The sequence below is a fragment of the Morchella sextelata genome, assembly GCF_020137385.1.
Source record: "Morchella sextelata strain SCLS chromosome Unknown scls_14, whole genome shotgun sequence".
Classification (NCBI taxonomy): domain Eukaryota; kingdom Fungi; phylum Ascomycota; class Pezizomycetes; order Pezizales; family Morchellaceae; genus Morchella; species Morchella sextelata.
Window position 1 is genome coordinate 1,228,008 of NW_025408629.1, and position 12,935 is coordinate 1,240,942.

At 46.5% G+C, this 12,935-nt stretch overlaps 3 protein-coding genes across 3 annotated transcripts; 2 read left to right on the forward strand and 1 right to left on the reverse strand.

The window, feature by feature from the left end:
* Positions 1–2,843: 2,843 nt before the first annotated feature.
* H6S33_003190 (uncharacterized protein) lies at positions 2,844–3,023 on the forward strand (the record flags this gene model as incomplete). The annotated part of the gene is made up of 1 exon (XM_044834553.1): positions 2,844–3,023. The coding sequence occupies one exon, from the start codon at positions 2,844–2,846 to the stop codon at positions 3,021–3,023; it is 180 nt and encodes a 59-aa protein (XP_044692397.1).
* Positions 3,024–8,020: 4,997 nt separating this feature from the next.
* H6S33_003191 (uncharacterized protein) lies at positions 8,021–9,309 on the forward strand (the record flags this gene model as incomplete). Its single annotated transcript, XM_044834554.1, has 3 exons — positions 8,021–8,062; positions 8,125–8,389; positions 8,483–9,309. 3 exons carry the CDS (start codon positions 8,021–8,023, stop codon positions 9,307–9,309), a joined length of 1,134 nt encoding a protein of 377 aa, XP_044692398.1.
* A 971-nt stretch (positions 9,310–10,280) lies between these two features.
* On the reverse strand, positions 10,281–11,774 carry H6S33_003192 (uncharacterized protein; the record flags this gene model as incomplete). The annotated part of the gene is made up of 1 exon (XM_044834555.1): positions 10,281–11,774. One exon carries the CDS (start codon positions 11,772–11,774, stop codon positions 10,281–10,283), a length of 1,494 nt encoding a protein of 497 aa, XP_044692399.1.
* Positions 11,775–12,935: the final 1,161 nt, after the last annotated feature.

Sequence of the window (12,935 nt, forward strand, 5' to 3'; positions counted from 1 at the left end):
GCTCTCCCTCCATTTTCGATGACAGTTGTTTTCAGGGTGCAGCATTCGAATGGCAGAACCAACGTATGTTCCATCTACTCCCCTCCTCCTTCCAAAAGACATCACATCAAGACAGTTGTCTCGTTTTTCAAAATTCTCTTCCATCAAAAAGAAGATCCCGAACCCTTCTCCGCCATTTCAATTCGCCCGACCAAAGCACCCCCGTACCCTGCTATAAGCTCTGAATTCATCTAAGATACACAAAGATAGGTCCTCCCTCCATCCTGTCCAGCCAAGGTACATTAAGGGTCTATGCGCTAGGGTAAACAAAGGGCGGATCTCATGGAGCAAGGGCAGAGAGCCCTAGAAGCTCGAGGCGGAAGAACAGCCATGTGATTTCACGCTTCAATAAAGCTTCATTGTTGTTTGGAAAAGAGAATATGGCGGGCGTGCATGATGAGAGAAGAAGAAGAGGACCGGTTGCGACTTGCACGCTCCTTATGTTGATTCCCCCTCTTTTTTCGTACTTCCCCTTATCTTCGGGATAGGATCCTAACGCACGAAGAGCACATGTGCACACCCGATACCCGGAACTAACTATAGGCCGCTGAGAGCTATTATGGGTTTAAATATGACAATTGAATATTATTTCGATGAAACCTCCCTTTCTCCCTCCTCCGGACGACGGAATGTTTATTCTCTCAATATAATATACCCACACTACCGAAACCGCCTCAGTCTCTCACAAGATAGAAAGGAGGCCTATTAGGTGGGATTGTGAAAACAAATATTTTAGGAGTCTCGCGGGGGAGAGGTTAATGCATGCGCCGGACGATACTTTTGTCCAGCAAGATTACAAATACATGTATAGAACTCGCAAGAGCTCTACAGATCGTAGCTGGGCTCGATCCATTGTCTCCAGGCTAATATTGAACATAATGACAGCTCACAGCACTAACTACAGAAGAGTTCGAGAAGCCTTCTCAATAATATACTCCTTGCGGCAAGCTCTGCGTTCTCTACAGACCGAAGTAAGTTCATGCTATTCCCGGAACACAAAAATAGATGAAACAAAACAAAAAGAAATACAGATTGACTTTGGTGATAGGAATAAAGGAGGCCGTAGACAGTGGAGTATCTAGTTAAGATATTAGTCTTGCAAAACAAATTCAGAAAAAGTATCGAAGAAGTACGGGGGAGGTACAGCGAACGTCATTAGTTCTTGCCTCTATATGTGTACCACGACCGGTAGTGCTGCTAGATGTGGGGATGTTTATAAAGAGGTAGAGGCGGGAGAGCCGTGGCCGAACGGGGCCGGGCTTGCTGCAGTTTTTGCTGCCGGATTTTCCCTCCCTTCTCGTTTCTTTTATTGAACTGGATATTATTTTAAGGCATCAATTCTCAGATATGAATGTAGCCTGGGCGCGATTTGCCTGCTTTACCGAAGCATCCAAAACGGACGAAAGAAAGGATAGCAGATGGAGTGCCGGAAATAAGGGAAAAAGGGAATTTGTTTTTCTACCACAAATAAAATATCATCTCGCGCGCTCGCCCTGCTAGGGTTCACCAATACTTACTCACCACTGTATTTTCTCTCATTACGCTCGGTACGTATGTCGTCCGCATTGTGATCCCACTCATAATATGATTTCAACTCATCCGTTGGTACGGGATTTTGCGCAGGAGCATGAACACAATTCCTCTGGCTGTTCTCTACAGGGAAGAATGGTACTGATAGACTCATATGCTCACCACGCAAGATGATTTAGAGAACTTTCTATGTCACCTCGAGGATAGCTTACACTCATGTAGCACCCGTACCGTCCCATTCCAGTCTGCAGGAGTTCAGCTCGGCACCTGTCCTTCCTCACCATGTCAGAGCTTTATGCTAACATGGATTCAGAGCGAGTTTCAGCGTTGAATGTTCGGCGGAATACACTACAACGGGAATATGAACGGGTACCAGAAAGCGACTTAAACCAAGGCACACCTTAGCCGCAAGAGCTAGGAAGGTCTTTATAGTTCTAACGGAAATGAAGCCCATTATCAGATACTCTCAGGCGCCGTCGATGAATGCCGGCGAGTTTCTTACGGCGGGAGTCTTGCGGCTTGCTTCTTTACCGCTCATGTCGTGACGTGGAATACCAACTCAATCCGTAACCAGTACAAAGCTACAACGAAGCATAGCGGAGGACAAAGAGCTCCTAGTGTCTCGCCCCATCCCAGCGGTTGAAGTAAATACATATCACCAAAGCGGGTATGTGAAGAGGTATCATCAACGGCACATAAACCATTAAAATTTTCTATTAGCTGGTACGTACCGAGAGATATAATTTTAAATGAGTTATTTGGAGCTGTCTATATCATCAACGGGGTATATATGGAAGATTATTCAGCGCAGCTAGTATGGTAGCATCTCACCTTCGAGAAATGCCTACAAAGGAACCATCCGTTATGGCCTCCAAGTAGCTTGAGTATCACGACCGTGTTATTCCAGGGATCTTCAAGCTACCTAAGACGCTGTAGTAGTGGAGATCCCTGTGGATGTGTGTGATTTTACCCATTACAGGGCGAAGTGAATCGAGGTGCGGTTGGTGTATCCCCGCGTTGCACTATGCCTGCGATAGCGGTAATATAGGTGGAGCTAGCTAAGAGCGATAGGGTGCCGTATGGCGGAAGGACGTCGATGTAGTGGTTTGCTACCGTAGTCTAAGACATTATTTGGAATATGCACTTACCTAGGCTCGTCCCCAAACCCCCTGCTTGAGCAGCTTGCTGTAAGTAGGGGATGGGTACGAGACTGGGACTTACCACAGTAATCAAAGAACTAAGGCCAAGTTTAAAGAGATCAGCGCTGCGAGGCGATGTCTCACTGGCCCTCCAGCGACATCAATATCAGCATCGACGGTTCATGGGACAAAGTAAATAAAGCCGCCCACCCAACCACCCTCTCACCTTCTACACTCAGTTTATTACAGCGCCTCACCACCCGTTTACCCACACACAATATCGCCGGCATCCAACTACAGATCGTGGATATTTAAGTGCGGTGGGTGTTTCTCACTGTGATGTGGGAAATCTGATCAAGAGCACATACTGATATAAGGGTGCGTGATACAGGTGAGGGGGGTGAGTGCTGTGCATATGGCCAGAGGGATAGTTGTTCTAATGGCGAGAAATCCGTGTGGGTAGGTGGTGGGAGGTAGGTGGTGGAGTTGAAGTTGGACCTCCATTGATTGATTGAACAATTTACGCATCGATTACAAGTATAGGCATCTAGCCTTCCAGCTATGGTGCCCAATATTTAGTGTTGGTGGAGTTTTCTCTCTCTTTTTTGTCGCAGATAGCTGGTGATGAGGGCTCAAACATTGCACATGTGGTCTAGATCCGAGTCATCTACCTCGGTGGAGAATTGTGTTTCTTATTTATATTTATATTACGCCCAGTCAATAGATGCCTTGCTATATTTGACCAGACACCTCATACTGGGGCAATACATACCTGGCATTACCTGGGAGGTGAAATACCATGCAACCGAAAATACAATGGCATTAAAAAGCCATATTGCATCCGAGCAGGCCCTTAGTGTATTGTGAGAGAACCTAGACATTCAGGTATACTCATAGAATTTACAGCTCACCGACACCCGCGAAGTAAACTACTGAATTTACAGCCCATTTACAAACGCCCTCCGCCCGTGAACGTTCGTCAGGAAACTAGGTTATTGACGAACGTACACCCTTTCATCCAAAGTGTTCGTGGAAGTCAAAACTGTTCCTCAGAGGCGGACGAGAGCTAGAGGTGTAGATCCAGGAATTCTGGAACCGAATCTGAAGTCAAAACCAACAGACCGGACGTATAAGAGGTTCAACGCGTTGAATGTCACGACTGGGAAAACCATCTTGAGACAAGAAGTGACGGTACGCTTCAGCCTCATGGTGATGTCTGTGAGCAGTTTAGACATTCACCATCCACACCGCCACCAGGAACCGTTCCCGGAAAGTAGGATATGGGCCGGGTACTCTTCACCAATTCGAAGCAGAATGACTGCCTCCATGCCTGGGTGGTGTTGAGACTTGATTAGTCAGACTACGAGTGAGCTTTCCCGATTGGGGAGGGTGCGTCATGAATTATTGCTCGCTATCGGGTGGCTTGGCAGTGCGAAGGACAGCATCCGCCAACACTCTTCCGCCTCTAAAGGGGAAAACATTGCTCGGTGGAGTACTTTATCTTAGTTTTTTTTTTTAGTTTTTTCTTCGTAAATCGCGGGTCTGAGGTTCGAGTTTGACTTGAGGTTATTCGGGGGTTATAGATTGAAGTAGAATTACGAAGAGAGTGGCGTTGGGAAACGATTTCTGGTATAAAATGGCCTAAGATTCTAATTTCTGAAAAATAAAAAAGAGGGGGGGCTCCAAAGGGACTTGAACCCTCGACCACCCGGGTCTGTTAGGGGCGCACCGCCAACTGTGCTACGGAACCTGGTTGTCAATCCTATTTGACCCATTTATCAAGGGGCTCGAGTTACCACCTGAAGTTATTCCAAAGGGACAGATGGTAACTACGGTCTGCAGAATCGTAGTGTGGGAGTCATGTTTCTAGGTTGGGAAACAATCTCTACTAGTAGTGGGCACCTTGTAAAATGGTCTCGAATTCTAATTTTTGAAAAATAAAAAAGAGGGGGGGCTCCAAAGGGACTTGAACCCTCGACCACCCGGGTCTGTTAGGGGCGCACCGCCAACTGTGCTACGGAACCTGGTTGTCAATCCTATTTGACCCATTTATCAAGGGGCTCGAGTTACCACCTGAAGTTATTCCAAAGGGACAGATGGTAACTACGGTTTGCAGAATCGTAGTGTGGGAGTCGTGTTTCTAGGTTGGAAAACAATCTCTACTAGTAGTGGGCACCTTGTAAAATGGTCTCGAATTCTAATTTTTGAAAAATAAAAAAGAGGGGGGGCTCCAAAGGGACTTGAACCCTCGACCACCCGGGTCTGTTAGGGGCGCACCGCCAACTGTGCTACGGAACCTGGTTGTAAATCCTATCTGACCCATTTATGAAGGGGCTCAGGTCCTTCGGGCTCTATCACCTATCACTATTGACATGCGAGGACACGTGATGGCCTTGGATGTGACAATAGCACCAGCACATGGTACATGCGTTCGGACATGCTTGCAGTCGGCAACAGAGACGATACGATCACTATTTCATCCGCCATCAGCGGATGGGAACGTCGCCCGCATCTTGAATCCGGGCAAAGCCTTTGCCTTTCCCAACCAATCCTTCGACCCGACATTCCCGCGTTCATCCTCTTGCCGCCGGTATAACGAGCGAAATACTTTACGAGAATGTCCCTGGTAAGTCCCATCAAAAAGTGCTATTTCCTCCCTCCCACATCTCTTCCAGCCCTCCGGTCATCATCCTTCTCTCTTCCATCTTGGAAAGTGGTGGAGAAGCGGGAAGATTCAGATCCATCATTCAAACACGGTTTTCGGGGTGCTTTCAGGATGTTAATGGTGGTATACAGCAGCTCCTCCGGAGGCCCATGAAAATTGGCGTAGGTGGAAGAGGGGCTTTCGTGCGTTCGGAAGTCTCCTCTATGGCGAGACTCTCGGCGAACTTCACTCCGCTTAAATTACCATCTGCCGGTGGTGGGTGAAAGTATAGCACTCTGTCTTTCTGAGCGTCCACCACAGCGTTATCTTCACCCCTGTTCCCTCGCGCACCAGCTATATCAATGCCAGAATCTTCACGCCCGATAGAACCGCCGACAGGATAATCAAAGCGTACTCTCGAATGAATTAGATATAGAGAGTACGGGAAACATGTAGAAGACACGAGAAAACAACAGCTCGCAAAAAGAGGGAAAATTACCGGGAAAGGCATTCTCGCAGGTTCTGGTACAAACCAATACCTAACAGAAACAAGAGGTCTATAGCGAGAAGGAACTGTCAAGACTGGACAACGAACCTTTTCTTGGTGTTTCCTTCGCTTTTCGGCGTCGAAGGTTTCTGCGTCAATAGAAGAAGGGACCCGGTTGGACTGGCCGCGGGTTTCCAAGAAAAACATAGGGACTGTTCATGCAGCTGTGGAGCCTCCGGGGGCGGCAGTAGTAATCAAATATATGAATATAAATCTCATAGCCCTAGGCAAATATTTCTTTGCTAATTCTCTCTCAGTTATTCAAAACTATCGATAAGATGAACAGTATTTGTGGTTTCGCGTTTCTTTCCCGGCGGTTGAGGAGTGAAGGAGCTGGGGTGATTGGCACACATTTTCTGTCTTCGGAGAAGCTCAAGCGGAGGTCATGCCTAGTGCTAATTCCGTCTCGGTGGAATTTAATGCTGGCGATATCTCTTATTTCTATTTTCTCAAATGTTTGCTTGTCTTCACAAGTTATCCGTCAATATGGAATATCACCTGATGAATACCGACAGAAGAAGCTAAGATACCCGTGGAAGAAAGGAACGGACAAGAAGTTTATGTAATGGGCAAGATGGGCTGGGCAATCTGTTTTAGAGCCTGGGGATGGGTATATTCTCGCGCTGATTATCGCGTACAAGAGATGGGGGTAACTGTAGTAATGCTATATCGCATCCGGAAAACACTATAGGGACTTTTCCAGCTGTCCATGATTATTGCCAACCCAAACTGAGAAATGATCCGGACTAAGTGACCGTAAACTGATCGCTTAATTTTATTTCGGAATTACAACTAGGGATTCGAAGTTCTGGTAGCAGTTATGTTATTGCGCGAGGTGTTGCTAGCTGGTTGTTGTTGTGGCATGGTACACATTTACAGGGGTTCCCTACGGGATTGCAGTCTCTAGAATAAAATATCTTGTCTCCATCCAGCTGAGGTATCTGTTTGAGAACCCTATGTCCGAGGCTTATACAGAGTCTGCATGTTCAGGTTATTCTTGCCTGTCCCGAGTACTACATGTAATCTCTTTGTTCACTTGCAGTCACGTTCTCTATGTAAGTTGGTGTTCTCTAGCGCGTTGATGCCAAGAATTGTTACAATCAAGATAAGATAAGCTAAGATAAGCTAAAACAAACAATTCCCACAACGGTTCACGAGCACCAATTTAGCGTGAAATTAAGAATTTTATCTTCATCTCACCATCGCTGCAATATGGAGCTGGAATAAACTGCAATCGCTAAATTGTGGACGGGGACTGTCTCTGGATAAATCTAGGGCGTACCAGCCTTGAAATTGAGATATATCTGGTCATTTGTAGCGGGGTAATTGGTCTGTCGTGGCCTGCTGTATGTTTTTTTTGCCCTCCACTTCATCTGCGCAATGAGCTCCAAGTAGACTGTATAGTCCAATGCGCAGGCATACACTGGTATCTATTGGAAATAAAAGAGATTATACACAGTGCTCTCGCTGGCACTACACGCCGCCCCTCCATACCTCCTAGTAGTCGGAGACTCCAGAGGTAACTACATGTACAGTTACCCAGGTCCTTCGACAAGAAACGCGTTTCGTGTTTTCTTTACGTGACGCGTCCGCAGCCTTCTCCACACGTACACAGCTACCCGCCGCTGCGAAAGTAAACAAACAATAGGACAAGCTAACCTGCATTCGGGGAGCGGCGAGGGCTCTTGCCCTCTGTGAGTTACCCTGTTGCATGGACGCTAGCACACGACAATTCCCTGGCCGGCGGCAAGGGCCTCTGCCGCTCTGCCCGTGTGTACGGGGTGGCGGTTATAGAGAAAAGGTTTTTGTGAGGGTAGTCTGGTAATGCCTAGATTTAGTTGGCGAATTCCTGCAACATGTGAAGGATAGAAACATGTGGGAACGAGTAGCCGTGGGAAAATTCTTTCGACTCGTCTTTAATGCGAGAGTTGTAGTGCTGGTTCGTCGCGAAGGTTCGCGCGCAAAAGGTGCGGTGGTGGTAGCAGGGAGATACACTGGCCGATCTGATACTCGAAGTTTCTTTTATTATTTTAGATACAAGAATGTACATAGTGTTCAAGCCTAATGTGCGTCATAATAGCTACTTTATTTTCCCAAAAATGAGCATAGCATGATCAAAAAATGAAGGATGAACTATACAAGTTCGAAATGCGCAAAGGCTGGGTATGTGATCGAAACGGTCGTTGAGAGCATAGGGAGACATCTATCGTGTTGTATAAGAACAGTCACAAGTGAAAGAGCGCGGGGATGTTGGGGAGCTCGGCGGCCACAGATGTGTGGGCCAAGTACCAACCCCCACCAACGCCGCAGGCCCCATTACTTACCTCCAACCTTCTCTCTCTTCACTTCTTTACCTCTTCACCTCGTCATCCATTCGCCTCCTCAACTCCACCCCTCTGGCCCCATACTTCTCCATCTCTCCATCATCACGAAGCAACGTTGATCATCGAGCTCGAACACAAAACCATTTGGTAACTGAACGACGACAAGGTATTTCCAATATTTTCTACTTACCAACTTTTCCCTTGTTTTGTTCCCACTTTGGGCGCGTTTAGTATATGCTAACTCTGCGACTATTTCCAGCCTTTTCGCCCATAATGCGTGAGAATATGCGCTCCTCCCGCCCTGCTGCTGCTTCTGAGCAGCAACACTCCGATGACCAGATGGATGTCGACGCAACTCATCTCAACGATCAAGTTGTCATCGCTGAGCAATCCCTCAACGAGGTCGTCGCCAGACGCATCCGTGACGATGCTATGAACAACGCTCGTGATGCTATGACCGCCAATACCATGGCCGGCAATCATTTTCCTACTCTCGCCTCTGCTGTTCCCGCGAGGATGCTTGCTCGTTCCTCCGAAAAACCGTCGGGCTTGGAGTATCTACTCAAGCAAGCAGACGAGGAGCCCACTACACCCTTCCCTGCGGTCAATCCTATCTCCCGTCGTGACGACCCTGACGGCTCCCCGCTCCCCGCCAGTTTCCGTGCTAGCCGTTCCGGGGGTCCACGCTTGCAGCTAGACCCAAAGGCAACTACTCCAACCCAATGGGCGACTGCACACGGAAATAAGTCGTCGCCAGTCGTGGCTCAGGGTAGTACTACGCCTGCTGATGGAGAACCACACACCCCGGCTCTTCCGAAAAAAAGTGTTGCAGCTTTTAATGCGATTAAGAAAGCTGGCGGTGAAAGATCCGCAGAGCTTGTGCGTCGCACCAACGGAAGGTTCACAACTGAGCAGATCAAGTGGCTCGAGGACGGATACCGTCGCTGTACGAACATCAATAAGCTTACTGAACTGTTCAACGACCGCCATCTCGACGATCGCACCACTCAAGAGATCAGCGACACCTTGTACATTATCATTGAATTCAACCGCGACGTCGACAAGGCCGGGCATACCGATACTTGATGGTCTGGTTGATGCGAAGTCGTTTCTTGGTCCTGTTTTGTCCAGTTTAAATTGTTTGAATTGATAGTCTGAAGGAAGTCGAGATAGCTCGCTGTCAAATTGGAGGAAGGTTGTTGTTGATGAGCTATAGGCTGTGTAGAAGGTTTAAACTGATGTCGTTGCAATGATACCTTTCAGAGTAGTCAAATGAAATTTCTTTCTTAAACCCTGATTACTTTACTCTTGACTGTTATCTGTGATCGTGTGACTATCTTCATGTTTATCTGCGTCTGTGCCTGTGGTTCCTTTCTTCGGTGAAGATATCTCGGTAGCTCGGCTCTGTTCTGTCCAATCGTGATAACTGCTCTATCTAGTATTATTTTGTTAGCATAAACCATTCAGAATGGTCTTTTTGTGATAGATTAATCTCACTGGGATACTAGGATCAGAAAGTTGATCATGTACGTTGAACATTCTTCGAATTGAGTATAATCAGCACACTTCCGCTATTCCTGTCGATGGAAGGTGCAAATACGTATACATATACTCTGCATTTATCTAGCCTGGTTACTCTGGACACGTGGTCACACATGCAGGGCTAGATTCAGTCACAGCTTAATAGGAGTCTTTCTATGAACCGCTGCCAAGATTCTGTTTGCCCAGGAAGCGAGAAAAGCAGACAGCCTATGTGTAATGGCAAGGTGCGCAGGTATGTGTTCATTGCAGCTGATAGACCCGCTGTTAACTTTGCCATCTATGGCCTACACTCAGAGTCCGCCCTCCCAGCCTTACTCACTACGCCTAATCACATGGAAAGGGATAACTTGATGATGATCTAGCTGATTCAGAATGAGATAAATTGGAATACATGAATGTCTGTATATCTTTCTATATAACTAATGGGAAAAAGACTACACTACGCTGAGAAATACTAAGAGACATGATTTCCGTAGATTTGATTTTTCCTTGCCCGCTATCTCTTCCTCCTCATTTTACCTGGAATCCTCTCGGAAGTGTCTCATGAGACGCGCCGTCGTCTCTGTGATAGACTTTTTCTCTCTGTTTACGGAAAAACGACTGTTGAATAGATTTGTTGTAGTGTTCCAGTACCCATTCGGCTTCCGTTCTGTCTGGGGCGGCGAGTTTGTCAACTCGTAAGCAACGAGCCAGTGTGCCTGGTCTATAGTAAGCTCACTCCCGATGGCGATGATTGAGGATGGGTAGTCGAACTGAGAGAAGAAAGTCAACAGCTTCTTATGTATTGCTTTCGGTGCTGGGCGCGGTGCACGGTCCGGGGTCGGGGATTGAGGTGCAGGGGATATGCCGGACGAGGAAAGCAGAGTTAAAAAAAGCTTCTCTCGAATATCCCTCTCCGATTTAACGTTGACTGACTCTTCATGATTGGGGGAGGGCTTAGTAAATTTAAAACTTCTGCTCTCTTCGTCGGCCATGTCAAGTTCCCTGCTGGCCTTTCGTTTCAATTGCTGAGCATTGACTTCCGAAGGCTGAATAATAGAAGAACTCTCAATCTGCTTGACAAGATGAGACCCGCTATTCGGTGATAAGACAGCAGAATATGGGGATATCACCTTTGAAGTGCTAATACTTAGAGCCTGTCTCATTTTTCTTGCCTCGGCGACAGCCAAAGCCTTGCAGATCTGGTCCCACATGATATGCAGAAAGTCTTTATGGACCGGTATACCTAATTCCTCCTTCAGGGTTTGATTGCAAGCGGCCCAATAGGATTCTGAAAAAGCACCTGTGTGGTCGTTCACGTACAGGATAAGCCAGTTGCGAATTTTCTTGTACATCTCAGGGGATGAAATTGAAGTTGACTCCTTGGATGAAGGGGCTGCAGCCAATTTTACGATCGTGTTGGCGGAGTATTTTTCTGGTTGTGGGTTGATATGTCCAGTAGTGGAAGGCCGTACCTCTAACGTTGTGACGGAGGAGATTGCCCTATTTGCTATGCCAACTTCTTCTCCCTTGACTTCGCGGGAGATTGGTATACTGCGCGAGAGTCCGACTCTTTGCCGTTTAGTTGCCGGCGATTCAGTTATCATCTCTCCTTCCTGGTCAGAATCTAGATCAACACATTCGATTCGTCTTACCGGCCTTTTGGGACCGAGGTGTGTTTGCTTAAACTCTTCAAAGGACAGATTGGAAGATTTCCCAGGAGTGAAGCGGAATTTGATTGGTGATCGTCCAAAACTATACGTGACACTACCGGGATGGAATGGAGCGTAGAACGGAGCCTTTAATGGTACAGGTCCTGCCGGCATTATCGGACGTGCACGAACTATACTTGTGTCTGTTATCTCACAGACGTCTTCGTCAGGTTTTTTGATAGGTTCCGGTATTACTGCTTGGGGAACCTTGCTTTTCTCCAATAGGACTTCCTTCGGTGTTATATTCTTTGGACTACTTCCGATGGGAAAGCCGACTCTATCCGGGAGTGACATTGCTCGTCTTGGTCGGACGGACATGGTTATGAATATTTGGTTAAATAAATAAGAATAAAAATAGTGTAAGTGGTAATAAATATTTGATCTGGAGGGAAGCTTGTTGGACCGATTCTGAATTTGTGTTCGAAGAAGTTCCGGGGAGCGATACCCCCCATTCACTATTTATATCACGCTAAGGAGAGGTGTTTTAAGTTTGCGTAGAATTGCTCTGATTCATGGGACAACACCGAATATACTATCGGAATGAGGTATATTTGTCATGCTTTGTCTGTTGACTGTTTCCGTTTGCTTTGTCTCCGAAGGCCAGCGACAGATAGAAATATTGGCTGAGTGTGAGTCGAATTGAGTTCGTGGCTGGTAGACAGAAGTAAATGGGATTGGCTACGGAGGAGAAAATGTATAATTGCAATGCAAATACTTCTAGATTTCTCTAGGATATTATGCTATGAAAGCTACCGGTCGAAGGCAGTGGGTCACCGATTATCACTCGACTCGTCGTCTTTCATTATTTTGTTTCGGATATGATTTTTAGAAGGTAGTAGATATATCTGACGACTTGAATACGTATATTCTTCCTGAAAGATACCAGTTTAATTTCAGATGAGGTCTTTTCAAATGTTTAGCAGATTATTTTCTACTCCCTCATCCGCCAATTCCAATGCTCCATACGCAGAGGTGGCCACCAAGATTCTTATTCCGGGAATTCAATCAGATCTAGACCCGGATATCGTCTTTCCGCATCGTCACAAGACTTTACTAACATTCAACATGGATCATTCCATAGAAAGTTTGCATCACCCCCACGATTCTCGTCCATTTAATCATTTTCGGATCCAAATATACAAATTCCCAACGTCAATGATACGCCTTGACGGCATAGAAGGAAAATGTAAAGTGTTGTGTGAATTTGTGAAGACGGAATAGCAATGCCGGTGTTGGCTCATAGTCTATCACTCGAATATCAGTAGGGGATGAGTCAGTTGTGGGAGAGCGAGTGATGGCCTGCGATTGTCAGTACTTTCCAAGCCTAGTGGTAATTCATTGGGAGGCATTGAGTTGGGGCCGTGTATGTTTTATTATACATAAAGCTAGAAAACTCGGTATCAAACAAATTAGTTTCTCAAATACCTTACCGTCGAAACGGGTATTTTTTTAAGTCTTATTTTAGGCTTAAATAAGCAT